General features: G+C 40.0%; 1 protein-coding gene across 2 annotated transcripts in view; it reads right to left on the bottom strand.

The window, feature by feature from the left end:
* Window positions 1–26516, bottom strand: part of KCTD3 (potassium channel tetramerization domain containing 3) — an 83485-nt gene that overhangs the window by 35931 nt on the left and 21038 nt on the right. For both annotated transcript variants that reach the window (XM_055419913.2, XM_055419912.2), the window contains exon 9: window positions 5131–5321. In XM_055419913.2, the coding sequence (XP_055275888.1) occupies window positions 5131–5321 (191 nt within the window). The remainder of the gene's footprint in view (window positions 1–5130; window positions 5322–26516) is intronic.

The following is a 26516-nucleotide window of genomic DNA, read 5'->3' on the forward strand; positions in this document are numbered from 1 at the left end:
GGAACAGACACAGATAAAGAGGAATGAAGCCCAAGAACTAAGCCCTGGGGCATGCCAACATTTTGAAATTTGGCAAATAAGGAAGAACTATCAAAAAACTGAAAAAAATACAGAGAGCAAGGATAAAAATCAAGATAATGAAATATTCCAGAAGCCACAGGAAGAAAGAGCAACCAACTGCATCAAATGACAGTTCTCATCAGATGAAGACTACGAACTGGATCCGAGGACTTAGCCGAGTACAGATCCAGGGGTGGCACTAATAGGAGTAGTTGCAGACAGGGCTTAGGGACATGATTAGAGCAACTACAAATCATGAAGAGGAGACGAGGAAGACACAGAAACAAGATCAGATAGGATAATGTGGTAGGATTTCTGGGTAGCCTTTAAAGGTCCACCAGAGAGAGGTCACAAGTTAAGACTACGGATCTGGGTGTGCACACCTTTCTTTCTCCGCACTACATTTGGCTATTCAGGAGAGAAATGCCGATTTGGCCTGGGCTGTGGTTTCTTCAGGTAGAAACAAAGGCTCTATGCCAGAGTGACTGTAAACACAGAATCCAAGCCTAATGGAATGGGAAGCAATGAGTCAAGATCCCAGTGGAGTTAAAGAATTTTTGAGCTGGAAAATTAGAGTTAGTAATTTCAAAGGACCTTGCTTCTATCACTGGTCACATCCACAACTGGGTATTGGTTTTGCTTTTGCTCCATCCCTTTATTCCTTCTATAGTTATTTCTCCACTGAGCTCCAGTAGCATACTGGGCACCTACTGACCTGGGGAATTCCTCATTCAGTATCCTATCATTTTGCCCTTTGTTACTGTTCATGGGGTTCTCAAGGCAAGTATACTGAAGTATACTGGAAGAGGTCAGTCTTCATTCCAATCCCAAAGAAAGGCAATGCCAAAGAATGCTCAAACTACCGCACAATTGCACTCATCTCACACGCTAGTAAAGTCATGCTCAAAATTCTCCAAGCCAGGCTTCAGCAGTATGTAAACCGTGAACTCCCAGATGTTCAAGCAGGTTTTAGAAAAGGCAGAGGCACCAGAGATCAAATTGCCAACATCCGCTGGATCATGGAGAAAGCAAGAGAGTTTCAGAAAAACATCTATTTCTGCTTTATTGACTATGCCAAAGCCTTTGACTGTGTCGATCACAATAAACTGTGGAACATTCTGAAAGAGATGGGAATCCCAGACCACCTGACCTGCCTCTTGAGAAACCTGTATGCAGGTAAGGAAGCAACTGTTAGAACTGGACATGGAACAACAGACTGGTTCCAAATAGGAAAAGGTGTACGTCAAGGTTGTATATTGTCACCTTGCTTATTTAACTTATATGCAGAGTACATCATGAGGAACGCTGGGCTGGAAGAAGCACAAGCTGGAATCAAGATTGCTGGGAGAAATATCAATAACCTCAGATATGCAAATGACACTACCCTTATGGCAGAAAGTGAAGAGGAACTCAAAAGCCTCTTGATGAAAGTGAAAGAGGAGAGTGAAAAGGTTGGCTTGAAGCTCAACATTCAGAAAACAAAGATCATGGCATCTGGTCCCATCACTTCATGGGAAATAGATGGAAAAACAGTGGAAACAGTGTCAGACTTTGTTTTTTTGGGCTCCAAAATCACTGCAGATGCTGACTGCAGCCATGAAATGAAAAGACGCTTGCTCCTTGGAAGGAAAGTTATGACCAACCTTGATAATATATTAAAAAGCAGAGACATTACTTTGCCAACCAAGGTCCGTCTAGTCAAGGCAATGGTTTTTCCCATGGTCATGTATGGATGTGAGAGTTGGACTGTGAAGAAGGCTGATCGCCAAAGAATCTATGCTTTTGAACTGTGGTGTTGGAGAAGACTCTTGAGAGTCCCTTATACTGCAAGGAGATCCAACCAGTCCATTCTAGAGGAGATCAATCCTGGATGTTCATTGGAGGGACTGATGCTAAAGCTGAAACTGCAATACTTTGGCCATCTCATGCGACGAGTTGACTCACTGGAACAGACTCTGATGCTGGGAAAGGTTGGGGGCGGGAGGAGAAGGGGACGACGGAGAATGAGATGGCTGGATGGCATCACCGACTCTGTGGACATGAGTTTGAGTGAACTCCGGGAGTTGGTGATGGACAGGGAGGCCTGGCGTGCTGTGATTCATGGGGTCGCGGAGAGTCGGACACGACTGAGCGACTGAACTGAACTGAATTTCAAAGGAATGAAGGGGAGTAATCCAAAGGGCAGCTGAGCATTACATCAAGTCTAAGTCCAGAAGGAATGAAATTCGAAATCTGGGCAGGTGCGGGGAGGATGGGGCACCGAGAGAGAAGGAAGAGAAACGGTCTAGAATAACGATTCCCCAAGCATGGTCTGGGAATCCTCATGGGTCTGTGGAAACCCTTCGGAAGTCTGAAGCCAAGACTATTTTCATTGCCTTTAAAAATAAAAACCTCCCAGACAAGGAGTTTTCCAGAGGCTACATGACATGAGGTTGGTCACCATTGAGACAACGGCACCTGCACATGTATTCTTCTGTTTTCTAGAATGGTTTATGGTGGCAGGCTGGGAATACTTCCACTATCTTTAATAGCTGTCTTCAGTTATAACTGCTGTAATTATTTTAGAATACAAGTTTTCCTTGAGCCTACAAAGAAACACACACAAAAGGCACACTTTGCTATTCTGCAATGTTAGTTTTTAAAATGTTATAAAAATCTTTCTACATTTTAAAATTTTACCTACAACTGTTAAATATTTTATTCTGAAATAAATTTATTTTTAATACATTTTTATTGTACTTAACTTGCCTGCTCAATCCATATAAATCCAACAGAGTTGACAAAGATAAATGTGACAGAGCAGAGTTCTTTGATTCATGGAAGGAAGGACTCTAAAGAAACTGGGCAAAACTGCATATAAAAATTTTAAATAACAACTTTCCCCCCAATTTATAGATGTTAATAACTTGCCTTATTGTACCTAAGCAACAAAACCTTTTTGAACAGTATTATAAAGCCAGTTGTGGGTTCTTTCAGACCAAATACTCGAGAGTTTAAAGAAGTATTTTAAATGAAGATAGGAAAAACTTTTGAAAAGCCGTAAACTGTTACAGAACTTCAAACTAGAAATGAAATAGTCACTGAACCATCTTCCTGGGTAGGGTATGGCACTGCTCTAGTGAGAGGAGGGCACACCATCGCTGGGAGACTAGGAAAGCCCAACAGATGGCGATGCTGAATGCCTGCGAGATGAATGTCAGTAAAGGAAACCACAATGCTGGCCCTTTTCAGTGACACAGTAAATCCTCAAAGACTGGCACAGACAGTACCTAGTCTGCAGAACTGCATTTTTGTCTTACAAATACACAGAGGTAGCTACACCTCATGTTCTGTTTCTCTTCATCTAGTATCAGCCTCAACCAATCATTAAAGATCTTTTATGTGAATATTTGATTACAGATACACATGCATTGGAATATTCAAAGTGTTGAAAACTTATGAATCTCATGCTTTATCCTAGAACATCTGTGTTGATCTTTGCACTAACGATGCAAAGCATTGTTGGGTAAAAATAGCACACACCTTAGCATGAATCAGAGTGGCAGTGAACTATACTGGTAGTGATTAAATTCTTCTCTGCCACATTTGCAAGGAAAGAAAACAGTTTAACTTAAGAATTTCCTAGATGAAGCAATCTGTGTAAGAATTTTTACTAAGTCTCAATTTTGAGGGTATGTCTTCTTAACATTCTGTGTGACTAAGTCCTCTTTGGGTGTCAAGAAGCACCTTCCTAAATGCTGGAGCTGAGAGGAAACCAGCTGCTGCTTTCACACAGGATCATTTTCACTGGACAGGATGACTTACAACTATGGTAATTCAGTTTTGGGTATCTGGTAAGACTTCCCCCAAAAAGTGGAATAGATCAAATCTGTTATTTCAGTGACACAAGCTCAATGCTTCAAGTGAAAATCAGGAATCTGGAAAATGCCTTCTGCCACGGTAAGTATGAAAACTTCCTAACATACTGGAGTTCACAGATGTGATCAGTGGTTATAGTAATAAATGTGTATTTTTAAAATGTACTGTACAATGAAAGGTATCGACATTTCAAAGATTTTACACGACTCAGTAAACCAACACTTAACAAATGACCAATGCATGATGTTATACAAAATTATATAAGGTCAAAATGACCCATTCAAAGTACAAAACAAACTGATTTTAATTTAACAGAGTATGATCTATATGAACAGAGTTCATCAATATGATTTCAAAATTTGGGGACAGGAGCAAACAATATCCACAATTATCTAAGAAGATTATATGAAAATGTTGTTTCCAACTATATATCTGTGTGAAGCCAAACTCTTCACCAAGTTCAACCAGAATAACAAATCACACATAGGAGACTGAATGCAGAAACAGGTGTCGGAATTCAGTTAAACATAAAAGAGGTTTACAAAATGGTAAACCACTGCCACTTTTCCCATTTTGGAGATACAGCTATTTTTTACTAAAATTATTCATGTTACCACGTAATGGGTTTTTATCGCTATTTTATAAATTATCAGAAATGCAGTATTAACTCCTATTATGGTAAATATCAATAGATATAACCTATACAAACAAAAACAATTAATGGTCCTGAATGACTTAAGAAAGTAAAGTAGATTTAGAAGAGATTGAAAAGCTTGAGAACTTCGGGTCTGGAAGCAACAAGTGGGGAGGACAAAGAAAGTTATTTACTCCATAGGTATGAAAGAGGTGGAGAGAATGCAGCCACCACTAAACAGGATTCAGGAAGGGCACATTCTTACACAGCAGTCAAGTCGGGGTTTCTCTACCTCTTTACCAGATCATTCCTCTCACACTGAGCAGTCTTACTGTTACTGGACACTGAACAGAAGATGCACCAGCTCTAGCTAACTAGTAACTGCTGCTGCAGTCGTGTCCGAGTCTGTGCAACCCCACAGACGGCAGCCCACCAGGCTCCCCCGTCCCTGGGATTCTCCAGGCAGGAACAATGGAATGGGTAACTAATAACTAATCCAAGTTAATTCTGGTATTTATGGGCAATCTCTCTTAAACTTCAGAATATTATATGCAACAGCATGAAAAACATTTTCCTACCAATTTCACTTCCACTTCCTCCATCTTGGACACTCCATAAGATGATGCTACTCTCTGAGGCAACAGCCACCATTTTGTCCTTGTCTCCGTGTGGACCCCCGACCACTTTTGCATTTAAAGCTACTCGTTCAATAGTCCAATCCAAATATGGGCTTGTAAACACTTGTTGCCATCCTGATGATTCTTTGATTCTGTTGAATATAAACAGACACATAAATAAGACTCAGCAGTACTTAGCAAAGAGAACATGAATGAATGTACCAAAATAAATTTAATCACAGCTATTTATCTATGTATTTACTAAAAAATAAAATACACATAAATACTTAAAAAGAGACTAGAGGTCTATACTCCTCCAAAGAATAATTTAGCAATGTTCTCCAAACTATAAAGACTTAAAAACTTGAAAAAAAAAAAAAACAACCAACCAGTAGTATCTTTCTACATTTTACACAAAAAAGAGGTACTTTTTCATTATCCATGAATCGAAATAGTCAACAAAAATCAGTTACAGGGGAATTAATATCCCTGTCAGTTACTAATCAGTTATTAAGTTACTATGATTAACTGAGAATCAATAATTTCTTGATACTTCAGATGATAGTTTATTAAGAGAAACTGAGATAAGGCAGTGACCTGGTATATGATACCGTGGCATAATCCAATGAATGAAATGTGACCTTTGGAAACCACTCACTGAGGACTGTATTTTAAAGGTTTCACACAAAATGAAAAAAAATCTCATGAGCCTATTCCTTCTCCGTAAGTAAAGATGTCTTATCATGATTTAGATTTAGTTGACTGAATAAAAATGCTTTAATATACAATTACTGATAAACATATTTGTAAATTTCTAATAACTTTTGCTGTCCTAACTGAATTGAATTCTTTCAGACATGCATTGTTTTGTGGGGTTACACATTAGGCCTTCAAACATTTAAAAACTACAGTTAAGCAATCATGACAATAAAAGACCTGAACTTTAATGATGGAATACTTATTTTTAAAATTACACAAAACAAGTGACAGAAACATAATTGTAAAGAATCTCTTTGCCCTACCCAAAGACAATAAATATGAGTAAGAGCTCCTTTAAACACTACTACTTGACATAATAACCACAAAAATCAAACTTAGGTATTCACAAATGATGACCACCTAACAAACTATATAAAAACACTTTAGTTTTATTTTTGTTTAAAATGTATGCTAGACACAAATATAATCCACAAAAACATGCAATTCAACCTTCTTATTAATTCCAAGAATTAATGATTTCCTTAAAGGCAATATATAGAAAAATCTAACATGGTTTTCCTAGGCAACATATGGTCTGTAATTACCCACTTCAGCCACCAGGTGGGAATCATGTGTCAAAATACAAAAATCAAAATAATTATCCAATAAACCCTAAATACTGACAAAGCACTGAGAAATTAAACCTAGATGCTCTTAAGGACCGGCAGACGGGACACAAAGGACTACCAGCACTTCAAGAATAAAGACAACACGCCAATATGTGCATGCAGACATACACTAGGCACTAGGCTCACATTCTTCAAAAAAGGGGCGCTGTATTCATTTAATGAGGTGAACAGTGTAATCTTATGACCACTGACTAATAAAATAATAAAACTACATATGATCTAATCTTTTACAAAAACTGTATTTCTAAGTCATTTTTCTCTAGAGAAATTAGGGTATTGTAAAACAAAATGATGACAACAGTAAAAGAATCAGGACAGCATATTCGAGAGTGATTATAACAATTATATAATTTAACTCAAGATATATGAATTTACTACTGTAGAGTTCCAAAGAATAGCAAGGAGAGATAAGAAAGGCTTCCTCAGTGATCAATGTAAAGAAATAGAGGAAAACAACAGAATGGGAAAGACTAGAGATCTCTTCAAGAAAATTAGAGATACCAAGGAACGTTTCATAAAAAGATGGGCTCGATAAAGGACAGAAATGGAATGGACCTAACAGAAGCAGAAGATATTAAGAAGAGGTGGCAAGAATACACAGAAGAACTGTACAAAAAAGATCTTCACGACCCAAAAAATCACGATGGTATGATCACTCACCTAGAGCCAGACATCCTGGAATGTGAAGTCAAGTGGACCTTAGAAATCATCACTACGAACAAAGCTAGTGGAGGTGATGGAATTCCACTTGAGCTATTTCAAATCCTGAAAGAAGATGCTATGAACGTGCCGCACTCAATATGCTAGCAAATTTGGAAAACTGAGCAGTGGCCACAGGACTGGAAAAGGTCAGATTTCATTCCAATCCCAAAGAAAGGCAATGTCAAAGAATGCTCCAACTACCAAACAATGGCACTCATCTCACACGCTAGTAAAGTAGTGCTCAAAATTCTCCAAGCCAGGTTTCAGCAATACGTAAACCATGAACTTCCAGATGTTCAAGCTGGTTTTAGAAAAGGCAGAGAAACCAGAGATCAAATTGCCAACATTTGCTAGATCATGGAAAAAGCAAGAGTTCCAGAAAAACATCTATTTCTGCTTTATTGACTATGCCAAAGCCTTTGACTGTGTGGATCACAATAAACTGTGGAAAATTCTTAAAGAGATGGGAATACCAGATCACTTGACCTGCCTCTTGAGAAACCTGTATGCAGGTCAGGAAGCAACAGTTAGAATTCGACATGGAACAACAGACTGGTTCCAAATAGGAAAAGGAGTATGTAAAGGCTGTATATTGTCATCCTGCTTATTTAACTTACATGCAGAGTACATCGTGAGAAAGGCTGGGCTGGAAGCATAACCTGGAATCAAGATTGCCAGGAGAAATATCAATAATCTCAGATATGCAGATGACACTACCCTTATGGCAGGAAGTGAAGAGGAACTCAAAAGCCTCTTGATGAAAGTGAAAGAGGAGAGTGAAAAGGTTGGCTTGAAGCTCAACATTCAGAAAACTAAGATCACGGCATCTGGTTCCATCACTTCATGGGAAATAGATGGGGAAACAGTGGAAGCAGTGTCAGACTTTATTTTTGGGGGCTCCAAAATCACTGCGGATGGTGACTGCAGCCGTGAAATTAAAAGACACTTACTCCTTGGAAGGAAAGTTATGACTAACCTAGATAGCATATTAAAAAGCAGAGATATTACTTTGCCCACAAAGGTCCGTCTAGGCAAGGCTATGGATTTTCCAGTGGTCATGTATGGATGTGAGAGTTGGACTGTGAAGAAAGCTGATCGCCGAAGAATTGATCCTTTTGAACTGTGGTACTGGAGAAAACCCTTGACAGTCCCTTGGACTGCAAGGAGGTCCAACCAGTCCATCCTAAAGGAGATCAGTCCTGGGTGTTCATTGGAAGGACTGATGCTGAGGCTGAAACTCCAATACTTTGGCCACCTCATGCAAAGAGTTGACTCACTGGAAAAGACCCTGATGCTGGGAGGGATTAGGGGCAGGAGAAGAAGGGGATGACAGAGGGTGAGACGGCTGGATGGCATCACCGACTCGATGCACATGAGTTTGGGTAAACTCAGGGAGCTGGTGATGGACAAGAAGGCCTGGTGTTCTGCGATTCATGGGGTCGCAAAGAGTCGGACACGACTGAGCTACTGAACTGAACTGAAGTTAAAATTAAGTACAAAGAAGAAGCAACATTTGCTTTACATTTTTCCATACACGTAAATACAAAATTTTAAATGTGTAAAAACACAGAACAAGCTCTGATATTCCAACGAACCATCTCTTTATTCCTGCATAATGAAACAACACTCTGAAATTGCAATAGCTATGCAAAGAATATGGTTAACTTTCAAATTAAGATCATGAAAGAGTGGAGGGTATATGCTCTCAAATTTTTGAAACTTACTGTAAATATACTATAACCATATTGTACGAGAATTGATAAATAAGTCAAAAGAACATAAGAATCTAAAATGACAATAAGAGTATGTTATTATTGTCTAACATGTTATTAGATACTAAGTCGTGTCCGAATCTTTTGCGACCTCATGGCCTATAGCCTGCCAGGCTCCTCTGTCCATGAGATTTCCCAGGCAGGAATTCTGGAGTGGGTTGCCATTTCCTTCTCCAGAGTATCTTCCTGATACAGGGATCATACCCATGTCTCCTGCACTGGTAGGCAGATTCTTTATCACTGAGCCACCAGGAAAGCCCAATAAAAACATATGTACAGATAATTCCCTTAAATGCAAATGGATTAAATGCTTCAACCTAATGGCATAGACTGGCAGAATGGATTAAAAAAAAAAAAAAAGACCTATATATATGTGTGCTGTTTATAAGACTTCCACTTCGTATCCAGGGACACAACCAGACTGAAAGTGAAACGGAAAAGGGTTTTCAATGAAAATGGCAATCAACAGAAAGCTGCAGTAGTAATACTCATATCAGACAAAATAGACTAAAATAAAGACTGTTACAAGAGACAAAGAAGGACACTACATAATGAACAAAGGCTCACACCAAGAAGATACAACAAGTGTAAATATATATGCACCCAACATAGGAGCAACTCAATAAATAAAGCAAACGTTAACAGCCATGAAAGGAGAAATTAACAGTAAGACAGTAATAGGAAAACTTTACTACCCCAACTGTGTCAATGGACAGGTCATCAGACAGAAAATTAATAAGGAAACACAGGTCTTACATGACACATTAGATCATTAGACTAGATGTTCTTGAGAAGATATTTATGGAACAATCCATCCAAAAGCTGCAGAATACACATTTTTCTCAAGTGCACAGAGAAGATTCTCCAGGACAGATCACATGCATGCCATAAAGAAAGCTTTGGGAAATTTAAGAAAATTTAAATCCTATCAAGCATCATTTTGACCAATGCTATGAGATTAGAAATTAATTACAAACAAAAATCTGTTAAAAAAAAATAGAGGCTAAATGGATCACTGAAGAAATCAGAGGAAATCAAAATGTACCTAGAAACAAATGATAACAAAAATACAACAATCTGAAACCTACAGGACACAGCAAAAGCAAAAGCACTTTTAAGAGAGAAGCCTACAGCAATACAATCTTACCTCAGAAAACATGAAAAATTTCAAATAAACACCATAACCTTACACCTAAACAACTAAAGAAAGAAGAAAACAAAACCCAAACTTACTGGAAGAAAAGAAATCATAAATATCAGCAGAAATGGACGAAACAGAGATAAAACAATAGAAAAGATCAATGAAACTAAAAGCTGGTTTGAGAAGATAAAATTGATAAACCTTTAGCCAGACTCCTCAAGCAAAAATGAGGGCTCAAATAGATAAAATGAGAAATGAAAATGTTACAAGGGACAGCACAGAAATACAAAGGATAATGGACTACTAGAAGCAACTAGATCCCAATAAAACACCTAGAAGAAATGTTTAGGTTCTTAGAAAGGCACAACCTTGCAAGGCTAAACCAGAAACAAATGAAAAATATGAGCAGACCAATCACAAACACTGAAAATGAAATTTAAAAACTTCCAACAAACAAAAGTCCAGGACCAGGTGACTTCACAGGTAAATTCAATCAAACATTTACAGAAGGTATTACCGATCTGTCTAAAATCATTCTCAAAAACTGCAGAGAAAGGAACACTCACAAACACTTTCTATGGGGCCACCATCACCTTAATACTAAAACCAGAAAAAAGTAACACACAAAAAGTACAGAGCAGTATCACGAATGACGAAGCCAGGCTTCAACAGTCCGTGCATCATGAACTTCCAGATGTTCAAGCTGGATTTACAAAAGGCACAGGAACCAGAGATCAAATTGCCAACATCTGCTGGATCATAAAAAAAGCAAGAGAGTTCCAGAAAAACACCTACTTCTCCTTTATTGACTATGCCAAAGCCTTTGACTGTGTGGATCACAACAAACTGTGGAAAATTATTAAAGACAAGGGAATACCAGACCGCCTTAACTGCCTCCTGAGAAATCTGTATGCAAGTCAAGATGCAATAATTAGAACCAGAAATGGAACAACAGACTGGTTCCAAATTAGGAAAGGAGCATGTCAAAGCTGCATGTTGTCACCCTGCTTATTTAACTTATATGCAGAGTACATCATGAGAAATGCCGGGCAGGATGAAACACAAGCTGGAATCAAGACTGCCAGGGGAAATAACAATATGTCAGATACACAGATGATACTAACCTTATGGCAGAAAGTAAAGAACTAAAGAGCTCCTTGATGAAAGTGAAAGAAAGAGGAGAGTGAAAAAGTTTGCTTAAAATTCAACATTGAAAAAACTAAGATCATGTCATCCAGTCCCATCACTTCATGGCAAATAGATGGGGAAACAATGGAAATAGTGACAGACTTTATTTTTTTGGGTTTCAGAATCACTGCAGATGGTGACTGCAGCCATGAAATTAAAAGACACTTGCTCCTTGGAACAAAAGTTATGACCAACCTAGACAGCATATTAAAAAGCAGAGACATCACTTTGCCAACAAAGATCCATCTGATCAAAGCTATGGTTTTTCCAGTAGTCATGTACGGATGTGAGACCTGGACTATAAAGAAAACTGATGCTTTTGAACTGTGGTATTGAAGAAGACTCTTGAGAGTTCCTTGGTCTGCAAGGAGATCAAATCAAGCAATCCTAAAGGAAATCAGTCCTGAATATTCATTGGAAGGACTGATGCTGAAGCTGAAACTTCAATACTTTGGCCACCTGACTCCTTGGAAAGACCTTGATGCTAGGAAAGACTGAAGGCGAGAGGAGAAGGGGACGACAGAGGATGAGATGGTTGGATGACATCACCGACTAGATGGACAGGAGTTTGAGCAAGCTCCAGGAGTTGGTGATGATCAAGGAAGCCTGGTATGCTGCAGGCCATGGGGTCGCAAAGAGTCGGACATGACAGAGCAACTGAACTGAACCAAATCCCCAATAAACAAGCTTCCCCAGGGGCTCAGTGGTAAAGAATCTCCCTGCAATGCACAAGACACAGGAAACTTGGGTTCGATCCCTGGGTCAGGAAGATTCCCTGGAGGAGGGCATGGTCATTCACTCCACTGTTCTTACCTGGAGATTTCATGAACAGAGGACCCTGGTGGGCTATGGTCCATAGGGTCGCAGAGTCAGACATGATTGAAGTGACTGAGCATACATGCACATCACTAATGAACACAAACGCAAAAATGCTCAATAACATAATAGCAAACTGAATCTAACAGTATATTAAAAGGATCATACAACATGATTGAGTGAGATTTATTCCAGGGATGCAAGGTTTCTTCAATATCCACAAATCAATAAATGTAAAAAAACCACATTAACAAATTAAAGAATAAAAACCATATAACCGTCTCATTAGAGGCAAAAAAAGCTTCTGACAAAAATTCAACATTGATTGATGATTTAAAAAAAACATTTTCTAGAAAGTGAGCTTAGATGGAGCCTACCTCAACATAATAAACATCATGTATGACAAACCTACAGCTAACATCATTCTCAACAGTGAAAAGCTGAAAGTATTTCTTCTAAGGTCAGGAAAAAGACAAAGATGTTCATTTTTACCACTTTCATTAAACATAGTTTTGTAAGTCCTACCCACGGCAACCAAAGAAAAATAAAAGGAATCCAAACTGGAAAAGAAGTAAAACTCTCAGTATTTGTAGATGACATGACATTCAGTTCAGTTCAGCTGCTCAGTCATGTCCGACTCTCTGCGACCCCATGAATCACAGCACACCAGGCCTCCCTGTCCATCACCAACTCCCGGAGTTCACTCAAATTCATGTCCTTCGAGTCGGTGATGCCATCCAGCCATCTCAATCTCTGCCGTCCCCTTCTCCTCCCACCCCAATCCTTCCCAGCATCAGAGTCTTTTCCAGTGAGTCAACTCATCGCATGAGGTGGCCAAAGTCCTTCCAATGAACATCAGTCCTTCCAATGAACACCCAGGATTGATCTCCTCTAGAATGGACTGGTTGGACCTCCTTGCAGTCCAAGAGACTCTCAAGAGTCTTCTCCAGCACCACAGTTCAAAAGCATCAATTCTTCAGCGATCAGCTTTCTTCACAGTCCAACTCTCACATCCATACATGACCACTGGAAAAACCATAGCCTTGACTAGACGGACCTTTGTTGGCAAAGTAATGTCTCTGCTTTTTAATATACTATCTAGGTTGGTCATAACTTTCCTTCCAAGGAGCAAGCGTCTTTTAATTTCATGGCCGCAATCAGCATCCACAGTGATTTTGGAGCCCAAAAAAATAAAGTCTGACACTGTTTCCACTGTTTCCCCATCTATTTCCCATGACTATACATATTAGAGAAAATCCGAAAAATGCTACCAGAAAACTACCATAGCTCATCAATGAATTCAGTAAAGCTATGGGATACAAAATAAATATGCAGAAATCTATATTCATTTCACTGACAATGAAAGATCGGAATGAGAAATTAACAAAAGTTACCACCTCATTAAAAAGAATAACATACTCAGGAATAAACCTACCTAAGCAGCAGCAAGGAGGTAAATTCTGAAAGAGATGGGAATACCATACCACCTGACCTGTCTCTTGAGAAACCCATATGCAGGTCAGGAAGTAACAGTTAGAACTGGACATCGAACAACAGACTGGTTCCAAATAGGAAAAGGAGTGCGTCAAGGCTGTATTTTGTCACCCTGCTTATTTAACTTATATGTAGAGTACATCATGAGAAACGCTGGGCTGGAAGAAGCACAGGCTAGAATCAAGATTGCTGGGAGAAATATCAATAACCTCAGACATGCAGATGACACCACCCTTGTGGCAGAAAGTGAAGAGGAACTAAAAGCCTCTTGATGAAAGTGAAAGAGGAGAGTGAAAAAGTTGGCTTAAAACAAAGATCATGGCATCTGGTTCCATCACTTCATGGGAAATAGATGGGGACAGTGTCAGACTTTATTTTTTGGGGCTCCAAAATTACTGTGGATGCTGATTGCAGCCAGGAAATTAAAAGACGCTTACTCCTTGGAAGGAAAGTTATGACCAACCTAGATAGCATATTAAAAAGCAGAGACATTACTTTGCCAACAAAGGTCCGTCTAGGCAAGGCTATGGTTTTTCCCGTGGTCATATATGGATGTGAGAGTTGGACTGTGAAGAAAGCTGATAGCCGAAGAATTGATGCTTTTTGAACTGTGGTGCTGGAGAGGACTCTTGACAGTCCCTTGGACTGCAAGGAGATCCAACCAGTCCATCCTAAAGGAGATCAGTCCTGGGTATTCATTGGAAGGACTGATGCTGAGGCTGAAACTGCAATACTTTGGCCACCTCATGCAAAGAGCTGACTCATTGGAAAAGACCCTGATGCTGGGAGGCATTGGGGGCAGGAGGAGAAGGGGACGACAGAGGATGAGATGGCGGGATGGCATCACCGACTCGATGGACATGAGTTTGAGTGAATTCCGGGAGTTGATGATGGACAGGGAGGCCTGCTGTGCTGCAATTCATGGGGTCACAAAGAGTCAGACATGACTGAGCGACTGAAATGAACTGAAGGAGGCAAAAGACCTATACTCTCAAAAGTATAAGACACTGATGAAAGAAACTGATGACACAAACATATCGAAAAATACACCATGCTCTTGGTTGGAAGAATAATATTGTCAAAATGACTGTACTACACAAGGCTATCTACAGATCAATGCAATACTTATCAAATTACTAATAACATTTTTCGCAGAACTAAAACAAAAAGTTGTAAAATTTGTATGGAAACACAAACACCTCAAATAGCCAAAGTAACTCTGAGGGTAAAAAACAGAGCTGGAGGAATAAGGCTCCTTGATTTCAGACCATGCTACAAAGCTACAGTAATCAAAACAGCATGATACTAGCACAAGAACAGAAATGTAGATCAATGGAACAGTATAGAAAGTCCAGAAACAAACCTACACACCTATTCTCATTAATCTATGACAAAGGAGGCACCAATATACAATGGAGAAAAGACAGTTTCTTTATAAATGGTGCTGGGAAAACTAGACAGTTACCTACAAAAGAATGAAATTAGAACATTTTCTAATACCACACACAAACTCAAAATGGATTGGGTTTCCTTGGTGGCTTACTGGTAAAGAATCCACCTGCCAATGCAGGAGACACAGATTTGATCCTTGATCTAGGAAGATCCCACATGGCGCAGAACAACTTAGCCTACGTGGCCCAACTGTTGAGCCTGTGCACCCCAACTGTTGAGCCTGTGTACCCCCCAACTGTTGAGCCTGTGTACCCCCCAACTGTTGAGCCTGTGTACCCAACTGTTGAGCCTGTGTACCCCCCAACTGTTGAGCCTGTGTACCCCCCAACTGTTGAGCTTGTGCACCCCAACTGTGCTCTAGAGCCCAGGAGCTACAACTACTACTGAGTCCATGTGCTGCAACTACTGAAGCCCACATGCCCTATAGACTATACTCTGCAACAAAGAGATGCCACCACAATGAGAAGCCTGTGCACTGAAGCTAGAGAGAAGACCCAACTTGCAGCAACTAGAGAAAAGAATGTGCAGCAATGATGACCTATCACGGTCATAAATACATACATAAAATTATAAAAAATAAACTCAAAATGGATTAAAAACCTAAATGTAAGACCAGATCCTACGAAAGTCTTAGATGAAAACATAGGCAGCATGCTGTGATATGCATCGCAGCTTGATCTTTTTTGAATCACCTCCTACAGCAATTAAAATAAAAAGCAACAAACGGGACCTTTGTGTGTGTTAGTCGCTCAGTCATGTCCAACTCTTTGTGACCCCATGGACTGCAGCCTGTCAGGCTTCTGTATCCATGGAATTCTCCAGGAAAGAATACTGGAGTGGTTTGTCATTTCTTTCTCCAGAAGATCTTCCCGACCCAGGTATAGAAGCTGAGTCTGTGGCATTTCAGGAAGATTCTACATCATCTGAGCCACAGGGAAGACGAATTAAACTTAAACTTAAAAGCTTCTGCACAGCAATGGAAACCATCCACAAAACAAAAAAAACCCACAGAATGGGTGAATATATTTGCAGACAAAGACACTGATAAGGGAATAACCTACAAATATACAAACAACTCATGTAGTTCAATATTAAAAAAAAAAAAAAAAAGCAATTAAAAAATGTCTGGGTGGCCTAAACAAACATTTCTCCAAAGAGACATACAAATGACCAACAGGCCCGTGAAAAGAGGCTCAACATCATTAATTATTAGAGAAATGCAAAAACTACAATGAGCTATCACCTCACACCAGTTAGAATGGCTATCATCAAAAAGTCTAGAAACAATAAATGCTGGAGAAGATGTGGAAAAAAGGGAACTCTCTTACATTTGTTGGTGGGAATATAAATTGGTATATTGTACAGAGAACAGTATGGAGATTCCTTAAAAACCTAAACATAGTACTACCATAGGATTCAGCAATTCCACATTTGGCATGTATCTGAAGAAAACCATACTTTGAAAAGATATATGCACCTCAATGTTCATTTGTAGCAGATGTGGTAGATATATAGAATGGAATATTACTTAGGCATAAAAAAATGAAATAATGCCAGTAGCAGCAACACAGATGTACCTACAGATAATCATACTAACTGAAGTGAAACAAAGGCAAATAATTCACATATATATAATTTTTTTAAAAAGATACAAACGAACTCATTACAAAACAGAAACACACTCACAGACTTTGAAAACAAACTTATGGTTCAGTTCAGTTCAGTCGCTCAGTCGTGTCCGACTCTCCGCGACCCCATGAATCACCAAAGGGGAAATGCAGGGTGGAGAGATAAACTAGGAGTTTAACATATACACACTACTACATATAAAAGATAATTAACAAGGATCTACTGTAAAGCACAGGGAAATCTCAATATTCTGCAAAGACCTATATGTGAAAAGAATCTAAAAAAGAATGGATATATATATATGTATGACTGAATCACTTTGCTGTACACCTAAATCTAACACAACGTTATATATCAACTGTATACTCCAGTTTTTAAAACTTTAAAATAAAGTCCTGCCTTGATGGCATAGACATTCTAGGAATCAGTGAATTAAAATGGACTGGAATGGGTGAATTTAACTCAGATGACCATTATATCTACTACTGTGGGCAGGAATCCCTTAGAAGAAATGGAGTAGCCATCATGGTCAACAAAAGAGTCCGAAATGCAGTACTTGGATGCAATCTTAAAAACGACAGAATGATTTCTGTTCGTTTCCAAGGCAAACCATTCAATATTACAGTAATCCAGGCCTATGCCCCAACCAATAACGCTGAGGAAGCCGAAGTTGAACGGTTCTATGAAGACCTACAAGACTTTTTAGAACTAACACCCAAAAAAGATGTCCTTTTCATTATAGGGGACTGGAATGCAAAAGTAGGAAGTCAAGAAACACCTGGAGTAACAGGCAAATTTGGCCTTGGAGCACGGAATGAAGCAGGGCAAAGGCTAATAGAGTTTTGCCAAGAGAACGCACTGGTCACGGCAAACACCCTCTTCCAACAACACAAGAGAAGACACTACACATGGACATCACCAGATGGTCAACACCGAATTCAGATTGATTATATTCTTTGCAGCCAAAGATGGAGAAGCTCTATACAGTTAGCAAAAACAAGACCAGGAGCTGACTGTGGCTCAGATCATAAACTCCTTATTGCCAAAATCAGACTGAAACTGAAGAAAGTAGGGAAAACCACTAGACCATTCAGATACGACCTCAATCAAATCCCTTATGATTATACAGTGGAAGTGAGGAATAGATTTAAGGGACTAGATCTGATAGATAGAGTGCCTGATGAACTCTGGATGGAGGTTCGTGACATTGTACAGGAGACAGGGATCAAGACCATCCCCATGGAAAAGAAATGCAAAACAGCAAAACGGCTGTCTGAGGAGGCCTTACAAATAGCTGTGAAAAGAAGAGAGGCGAAAAGCAAAGGAGAAAAGGAAAGATATAAGCATCTGAATGCAGAGTTCCAAAGAATAGCAAGGAGAGATAAGAAAGCCTTCCTCAGTGATCAATGCAAAGAAATAGAGGAAAACAACAGAAAAGGAAAAACAAGAGATCTCTTCAAGAAAATTAGAGATTCCAAGGGAACATTTCATGCAAAGATGGGCTCGATAAAGGACAGAAATGGTATGGACCTAACAGAAGCAGAAGATATTAAGAAAAAGTGGCAAGAATACACAGAAGAACTGTACAAAAAAGATCTTCACGACCAAGATAGTCACGATAACGTGATCACTGACCTAGAGCCAGACATCTTGGAATGTGAAGTCAAGTGGACCTTAGAAAGCATCACTACGAACAAAGCTAGTGGAGGTGATGGAATTCCAGTTGAGCTATTTCAAGTCTTGAAAGATGATGCTGTGAAAGTGCTGCACTCAATATGCCAGCAAATTTGGAAAACTCAGCAGTGGCCACAGGATTGGTAAAGGTCAGTCTTCATTCCAATCCCAAAGAAAGGCAATGCCAAAGAATGCTCAAACTACCACACAATTGCACTCATCTCACATGCCAGTAAAATGATGCTCAAAATTCTCCAAGCCAGGCTTCAGCAATATGTGAACCGTGAACTCCCAGATGTTCAAGCAGGTTTTAGAAAAGGCAGAGGCACCAGAGATCAAATTGCCAACATCCGCTGGATCATGGAGAAAGCAAGAGAGTCCCAGAAGAGCATCTATTTCTGCTTCATTGACTATGCCAAAGCCTTTGACTGTGTGGATCACAATAAACTGTGGAACATTCTGAAAGAGATGGGAATACCAGACCACCTGACCTGCCTCTTGAGAAACCTGTATGCAGGTCAGGAAGCAACAGTTAGAACTGGACATGGAACAACAGACTGGTTCCAAATAGGAAAAGGAGTGCGTCAAGGCTGTATATTGTCACCTTGCTTATTTAACTTATATGCAGAGTACATCATGAGGAACGCTGGGCTGGAAGAAGCACAAGCTGGAATCAAGATTGCTGGGAGAAATATCAATGACCTCAGATATGCAAATGACACTACCCTTATGGCAGAAAGTGAAGAGGAACTCAAAAGCCTCTTGATGAAAGTGAAAGAGGACAGTGAAAAGGTTGGCTTGAAGCTCAACATTCAGAAAACAAAGATCATGGCATCTGGTCCCATCACTTCATGGGAAATAGATGGAAAAACAGTGGAAACAGTGTCAGACTTTATTTATTTGGGCTCCAAAATCACTGCAGATGCTGATCGCAGCCATGAAATTAAAAGAGGCTTACTCCTTGAAAAGAAAGTTATGACCAACCTTGATAATTTATTAAAAATCAGACATTACTTTGCCAACAAAGGTCCATCTAGTCAAGGCTATGGTTTTTCCCGTGGGCATGTAAGGATGTGAGAGTTGGACTGTGAAGAAAGCTGATCGCCCAAGAACTGATGCTTTTGAACTGTGGTGTTGGAGAAGACTCTTGAGAGTCCCTTGGACTGCAAGGAGATCCAACCAGTCCATTCTAACGGAGATCGATCCTGGGTGCTCATTGGAAGGACTGATGCTAAAGCTGAAACTGCAATACTTTGGCCACCTCATGCGACGAGTTGACTCCTGGAAAAGACTCTGATGCTGGGAAAGGTTGGGGGCGGGAGGAGAAGGGGACGACCGAGAATGAGATGGCTGGATGGCATCACCAACTCTGTGGACATGAGTTTGAGTGAACTCCGGGAGTTGGTGATGGACAGGGAGGCCTGGCGTGCTGTGATTCATGGGATCGCGGAGAGTCGGACATGACTGAGCAACTGAACTGAACTGAACTTGATGGCTTCCCAGGTGGCTCAATGGTAAAGTGTCTGCCTGCAATGCAGGAGACCTTGGTTCGATCCTGGGACAGGAAGATCCCTTGGAGAAGGAAATGGCTACCCACTCCAGGATTATTGCCTGGAAAATTCCACGGATGGAGAAGCCTGGGAGGCTACAGTCCATGGGGTCATAAACAGTCACGACTGAGCGACTTCACTTTCACTTTCTTTCCTGTCTCAATAGGAGTCTTGTAGCAACTAAAATCCACACTAGAAGAGTAATATTTGCCTCCAATTTGAAGTCTGTCCTTTCTATCTGAACTATGGAACTCCTCGCCAAGTGTGGTAGGCAGAATAATGGCTCCCCAGATCCAAACAGTCCATTCTAAAGGAGATCAATCCTGGGTGTTCATTGGAAGGACTGATGCTAAAGCTGAAACTCCAATACTTTGGCCACCTCATGCAACGAGCTGACTCACTGGAAAAGACTCTGATGCTGGGAAGGATTGGGGGTGGGAGAAGGGGATGACAGAGAATGAGATGGCTGGATGGCATCACCGACTTGATGGACATGAGTTTGAGTGAACTCCGGGAGTTGGTGATGGACAGGGAGGCCTGGTGTGCTGTGATTCATGGGGTCGCAAAGAGTTGGACACAACTGAGCGACTGAACTGAACTGAAACATGTCCTTGTCTAAATTCCTGAAAATGGTAAAAGTGTTATCTTACATGGCAAAGGGGCTTTGCAGATGTGATTAAGTTAAAGAGATGGAGAGACTATCCAGGTGCCTCGAATGTAATACTAAGGTCCTCATAAGCAGAGGTAGACAAGCGGGAGACAAGGAAGAGATCTGAAGATACTACGCTGCTGATTTTCAAATGTAAAAAAGGAAACGTGATTAAAGGAATACAGACGGCCTTTAGAAGTTGGGAAGGACAAAGAAACTTGCTGGAGCCTCCAGAAGGAACACAGACCTGCCAATATTTGACTTTAGCCCAGCAAGATCCAATTTGGAGTTTTCTGAACTCCAGAACCTAGTGATGAAAAATCGTGCTGTTTTATCATACTAAGCGTATGGTAATTTGTTATAGCAGCAGGAAGAAACTAATACACCAAGGCACCTACATATTTTCATTTTATACTTCTCCTCAGCCAAAACTTCATTGTTCAGTTAATTTGTGAGTTGCTTCCACACCACTCCACTCCCTTAGGAACAGAAACCACAAGGTGAGAAGGGGTAGCTCTCAGACTGAGCCCAGCCCACTGCCTGTCCCACTGAATCAAAGAATTACTAATAATGTTGTCAAAACCAACACTACTCACTTATACCAGAGACCAGGAACATGGTGTTTATTCTGATGCATTCTTAGGACTCCACTACGCGCCCGGGACATGAGAAGCACGGGGATGGAGAGAGTTGAGAATTCTGTCATTTCTTTCCCCAGGATGACCTAGGGCATTTCTCCAAGTTGGTTTCCTCATTAGTAAAATAGGGATGATGAGATCCATGCCACAGGTTGTTGTGATAATTAAATGACAACATGTACACAAGAGACTTCAGGGTTGTATGCCTGCCATAAAATAACAGCTGAATAAGTCCTAACTAGAAAGTCCAGTTCATTTCTCAATATTCAGAAGCTATTTTTATGGAACTGGATGTTTTCCCAATATTTTCTAACCAGGAGCCTCTAGAGCCAAGTCATCTTATTTCGAAGAGCTCTCCCTTCTTCCCGTATCTCCCCATTCCTTTGCCAACTCCCAAATACATAATTTCTGCTCAGTGCTGAAATGGTTTGCCAAACCAGACTCTGTCAGATTTCCCTTTGCCTATTTTTTTTCAAGAGATGGACCTCAGATAGAAAAAGGGTTTTGGAGGGTGGTAAGGAGATTGCAACTAAAAACACAAATGTGGTTTGGGGAGGTACCACAAGAAGGCAGAAATACAAGCACACATGATTCTTTCCAAAAGGTCCAGATGGAGGAGCTACATGTGTTAGGGCGATTTTGCTTGCCTAAGTTCTTTTTTTTTTTTAAACACTATATATCAGCACAAAATCCCTCATTGCTTGTTTTCTACTGACTTTTCTCAATATAACTTTCACTGTTTTCTTTACAACACCTCACTACCAGGCTAATTAGAAAGGAAGCTGATTCTACCTCTCGAAGGTTAAATTATGAAGCCAAACACATACACAAGTTTTAATAAGAATATTTCATCTTCTCTTCTATCTAACACAACACACAAAAAATCCTCCAATCTCTTATTTCAAATTCTCACCAGCTAATGAAAGGAATTATTAAGAAGATCAACACACAAATAGGCCTACGGAACAGGATTAAGAGCCCAGAAATAAGTCCAGCCATAAATAGTCAACTAATGTTTGATAAGGTAGCCAAGAATACTAAATGAGGAAAAGGGAGCTTCTTCAATAAATGGTGCCTGGAAAATTGGATATTCAAACAGAAAAGAATTAAATTTGACCCTTACTGGCTTCCCTAGTGGCTCAGATAGTAAAGAATCTGCAATGCAAGCAATGCAGGTTCAATCCCCGGGTCAGGAAGTTCCCCTGGAGAAGGGAATGGCAAACCACTCCAGTATTCTTGCCTGGGAAATCCCATGGACAGAGAAGCCTGGAAGGCTACAGTCCATGAGGTTGCAAAAAGTCAGACACAACTGAGTGACTAACACTTTCACTTTATACCACTCACAAAAATAAACTCAAAATTGATTGAAGACTTAAAACCACAAGAAGAAAACATAGGGAAAAAGCTCCGTGACATGAGTCGTGGTAATGACTGTTTTCAAAATCACACATAAAGCACAAGCAAGAAAATCAGAAATAAATGGGACTACATCACACTAAAAAGCATCTGCACAGAAAAAGAAACTAACAAAGTGAAAAAAGCAACCAATGGAATAGGAAAAAATATTTGCAAACCATATATGTGATAAGGTGTCAATATGCAAATATATAAAGAACTCAAACAATTCAACAGCAAAAAACCAAATAATCCAACTAAAAAATGGACTTGAATAGACATTTTCCCAAAGAAGATATACAAATAGCCAACATGTACAAGAACAGATCCTCTGCATCAACTGCTAATAGGGAAATGCAAATTAAAACCACAGTAAGGACTCACTTGAAAAGACTGATGCTGGGAAGGGTTGGGGGCGGGAGGAGAAGGTGACAACAGAGAATGAGATGGCTGGATCACATCACCGACTCTGTGGACATGAGTTTGAGTGAACTCCAGGAGTTGGTGATGGACAGGGAGGCCTGGCGTGCTGTGATTCATGGGGTCGCGGAGAGTCGGACACGACTGAGCGACTGAACTGAACTGAACTGACGGTATCACTTCATACCTGCTGCAATGGCCATCATGAAAAGACAAGAAATGGATACATGTATGTATGGCTGAGTCCCTTTGCTGTCCATGTGAAACTATCACAACACTGTCAATCAGCTATATTTCAAAACAAAATAAAAAAATTTATTTTACAAAATACAAAATTAAAAAAAAAAAACGACAATAAATGCTGGTGTGGATGTGAAGAAAAGGGAAATTTTGTCACTGTTAGTGGGACTGTAAATTGGTATAACCACTATGGAAAAGAATACAGTGTTTGCTAAAAAAAAATTAAGTATAAATCTACCCTGTGATAACACAATTTCAATTCTGGGAATATATTCAAAGAAAACAAAAACACTAGCCTGAAAAGTTCTGCACTCCCATGCTCACAGCAGCATTATTTACAGTAGCCAAGTATCCAACAATAGGGGGAAAAAGTATAAAATTAGATGCAGGTATATAAAAATAAATATAAAGCAAGATGAAGGCTTTCAAATTCAATGAGAAAGGATGGTTTATGTAATAATCAGAACATAATTAGCCACTCATGTGGAAGAAAATAGATTCCTAAATCTAGTATCTTATACAAAAAGCAAATTTTACATGCATTAAAAATCTAAAGTGGAGGGCTTCCCTGGTGGCTTGGTGGTAAAGAACCCCCTGGCCAAAGCAGAAGAAATAGATTCGATCCCTGATTTGGGAAGATCCCACATACTGTGGAGCAACTAAGCCCCTGCGCCACAACTAGTAAGCCCGTGGGGTGCAACTACTGAAGTCTGCTCACCCTAGAGCCTGGGCTCTCAAACAAGAGGAGCCCCTGGCACAGAGAAGTCAGTGTGCCACAACCAGGAGCAGCCTTCACTCCCCACAGGTAGAGAAAAGCAAGCATGGGAATGAAGGCCAAGCACAGCCCAAATAAATAAATAAATACAATTATATTTTTAAAAATCTAAAGAGGAATATAAATTCCAAAAGGGTAGTAATCTACACAAATACTCTCGATAATTCAAGTAACATGCAGTAAACTGAGCAAGAAAAAAGAATATAAAAGTGAAGCATGACATGCAGACAAAATGCCCGAAGAACTATGGACAGAGGTTTGCAATACTGTATAGGAGGCAGGGACCAAAGCCATCCCAAAGAGAAAGAAATGCAAGAAGGCAAAGCAGTTGTCTGAGGACGCTTATAAATACCTAAGGAAAGAAGAGAAGGGAAAGGCAAGGGAGAAACATAAATAAAAACCCAACTGAATACAGAGTTATAGAGAATAGCAAGAAGAGATAAGGCCTTCTTGACTGAACAATGAAAAGAAATAGAGGAAAACAATAGAAGGGGAAAGACTAGAGATCTCTTCAAGAAAACTGGAGGTATCAAGGGAACATTTCATACAAGGATGGGCGTGATAAAGGACAGAAACAGAAAGGACCTAAGAGAAGCAGAAGAAATTAAGAGGAGGTGGCAATACATAGAAGAACTACACAAAATGACTTGGACAATCACAATGTTGTGGTAACTCACCCAGCAGCAGACATCCTGGAACATGCAGTCAAGTGGCTCTTAAGAAGAATTACCACAAAACACCTAGTGCAGGTGACAGAATTTCAGCTGAGCTATTTAAAATCCTAAGAGGTGATGCTATTAAAGTGCTGCATTCAATGTCAGCATATTTGGAAAACTCCGTATGACCACAGGACTAGCAAGCAAAGGTCAGTTTTCATTCCAGTCCCATAGAAGGGAAATGTCAAAGAATGTTGAAAACTATCATACAATTGCACTCATTCCATATGCTAGCATTTTGAGCTCATTATGCTCAAAATCCTTCAAGCCAGTCTTCAGCAGTACATGAACAGAAATTCCAGATGTACAAGCTGGATTTAGAGAAAGCAGAGGAACCAGAAATCAAATTGCCAATATCTGTTGGATCAGAGAGAAAACAAGCAAACTCCAGAAAAATACCTATTGCTTCAACTGACTACTTGGAAGCCTCTGACTGTGTGGATCACAAAAAACTGTGGAAAATTCTTTAAGAGTTGGGAATATTAGACAACCTTACCTGTCCCCTGAGAAACCTGTATATGGGTCAAGAAGCAACAGTTAGAACTGAACATAGAAAACGGACTACTTCCAAACTGGGAAAGGAGTGCATCAAGGCAACATGTCATACTGTGTATTTAACTTCTATGCAGAGCACATCATGTGAAATGCCAGACTGGAATCAAGACTGACAGGAGAAATACCAACAACCTTTGTAGATATGCAGATGATCCCACTTCAGTGGCAGAAAGTGAAGAGTAACTAAAAAGCATCTTGACAAGGGTGAAAGAGGAGAGTGAAAAAGCAGGCTTAAAACTCAACATTCAAAATACTAACATCATGGCATCTGGTCCCATCACTTCATGGCAAACAGAAAGGGGAAAAGTGAAAATATGGGCAGATTCTCTTTTTCTGGGTTCTGAAATGACTGAGAACTGTGACTGCAGCCATGAAATTAAAAGATGTCTGCTCCTTAGAAGCAAAGCGATGACAAACCTAGACAGCATATTAAAAAGCAGAGACATCACTCTGCCGACAAAGGTCCATTTAATTCAAGGTATGGTTTTTTCAGTAGTCATGTACAGATGTGAGAGTTGGACTGTAAAGAAAGCTGAGCACCAAAGAACTGATGGTTTTGAACTGTGGTGCTGGAGAAGACTATTGAGAGTTCCTTGGACTGCAATGAGATCCAACCAGTCCATCCTAAAGGAAATCAGTCCTGAATATTCATTGGAAGGACTGATGCTGAAGCTCCAATACTTTGGCCACCTGATGCAAAGAACTGACTCATTGGAAAAAACCCTGATGCTGGGAAAGACTGAAGGAAGCAGAAGGGGATGACAGAATATGAGATGGTTGGATGGTTTCACCAACTCAATGGACATGAGTTTGAGCAAGCTCTGGGAGCTGGTGATGGACAGGGAAGCCTGGCGTGCTGCAGTCCATGGGGTTGCAAAGAGTCGTACACGACTTAGCGACTGAACAATACCACCGTTCCCCTGTCATTAACATTTCTCACTTCACACAGTAATTCTGAACTAAGAATCCTACCTTTCAGCCAAATAAAAAAGTGAAATCCCTAGTATATACTTTTCCTTATTCCCGTTGGTTTCTGAGAATGCAAGAATTAGATAAAACAAAACTACCCTGCACATTAGATACTAAACTACATCACTTCTGTTCACAATGGTCCTGCTTAACTACCTCACTCCCAAGTGTACAGTACTCATGA

This window comes from Moschus berezovskii, chromosome 17, assembly GCF_049115385.1.
Source record: "Moschus berezovskii isolate FMDL1 chromosome 17, NW_MosBer_1.0, whole genome shotgun sequence".
Classification (NCBI taxonomy): Eukaryota; Metazoa; Chordata; class Mammalia; order Artiodactyla; family Moschidae; genus Moschus; species Moschus berezovskii.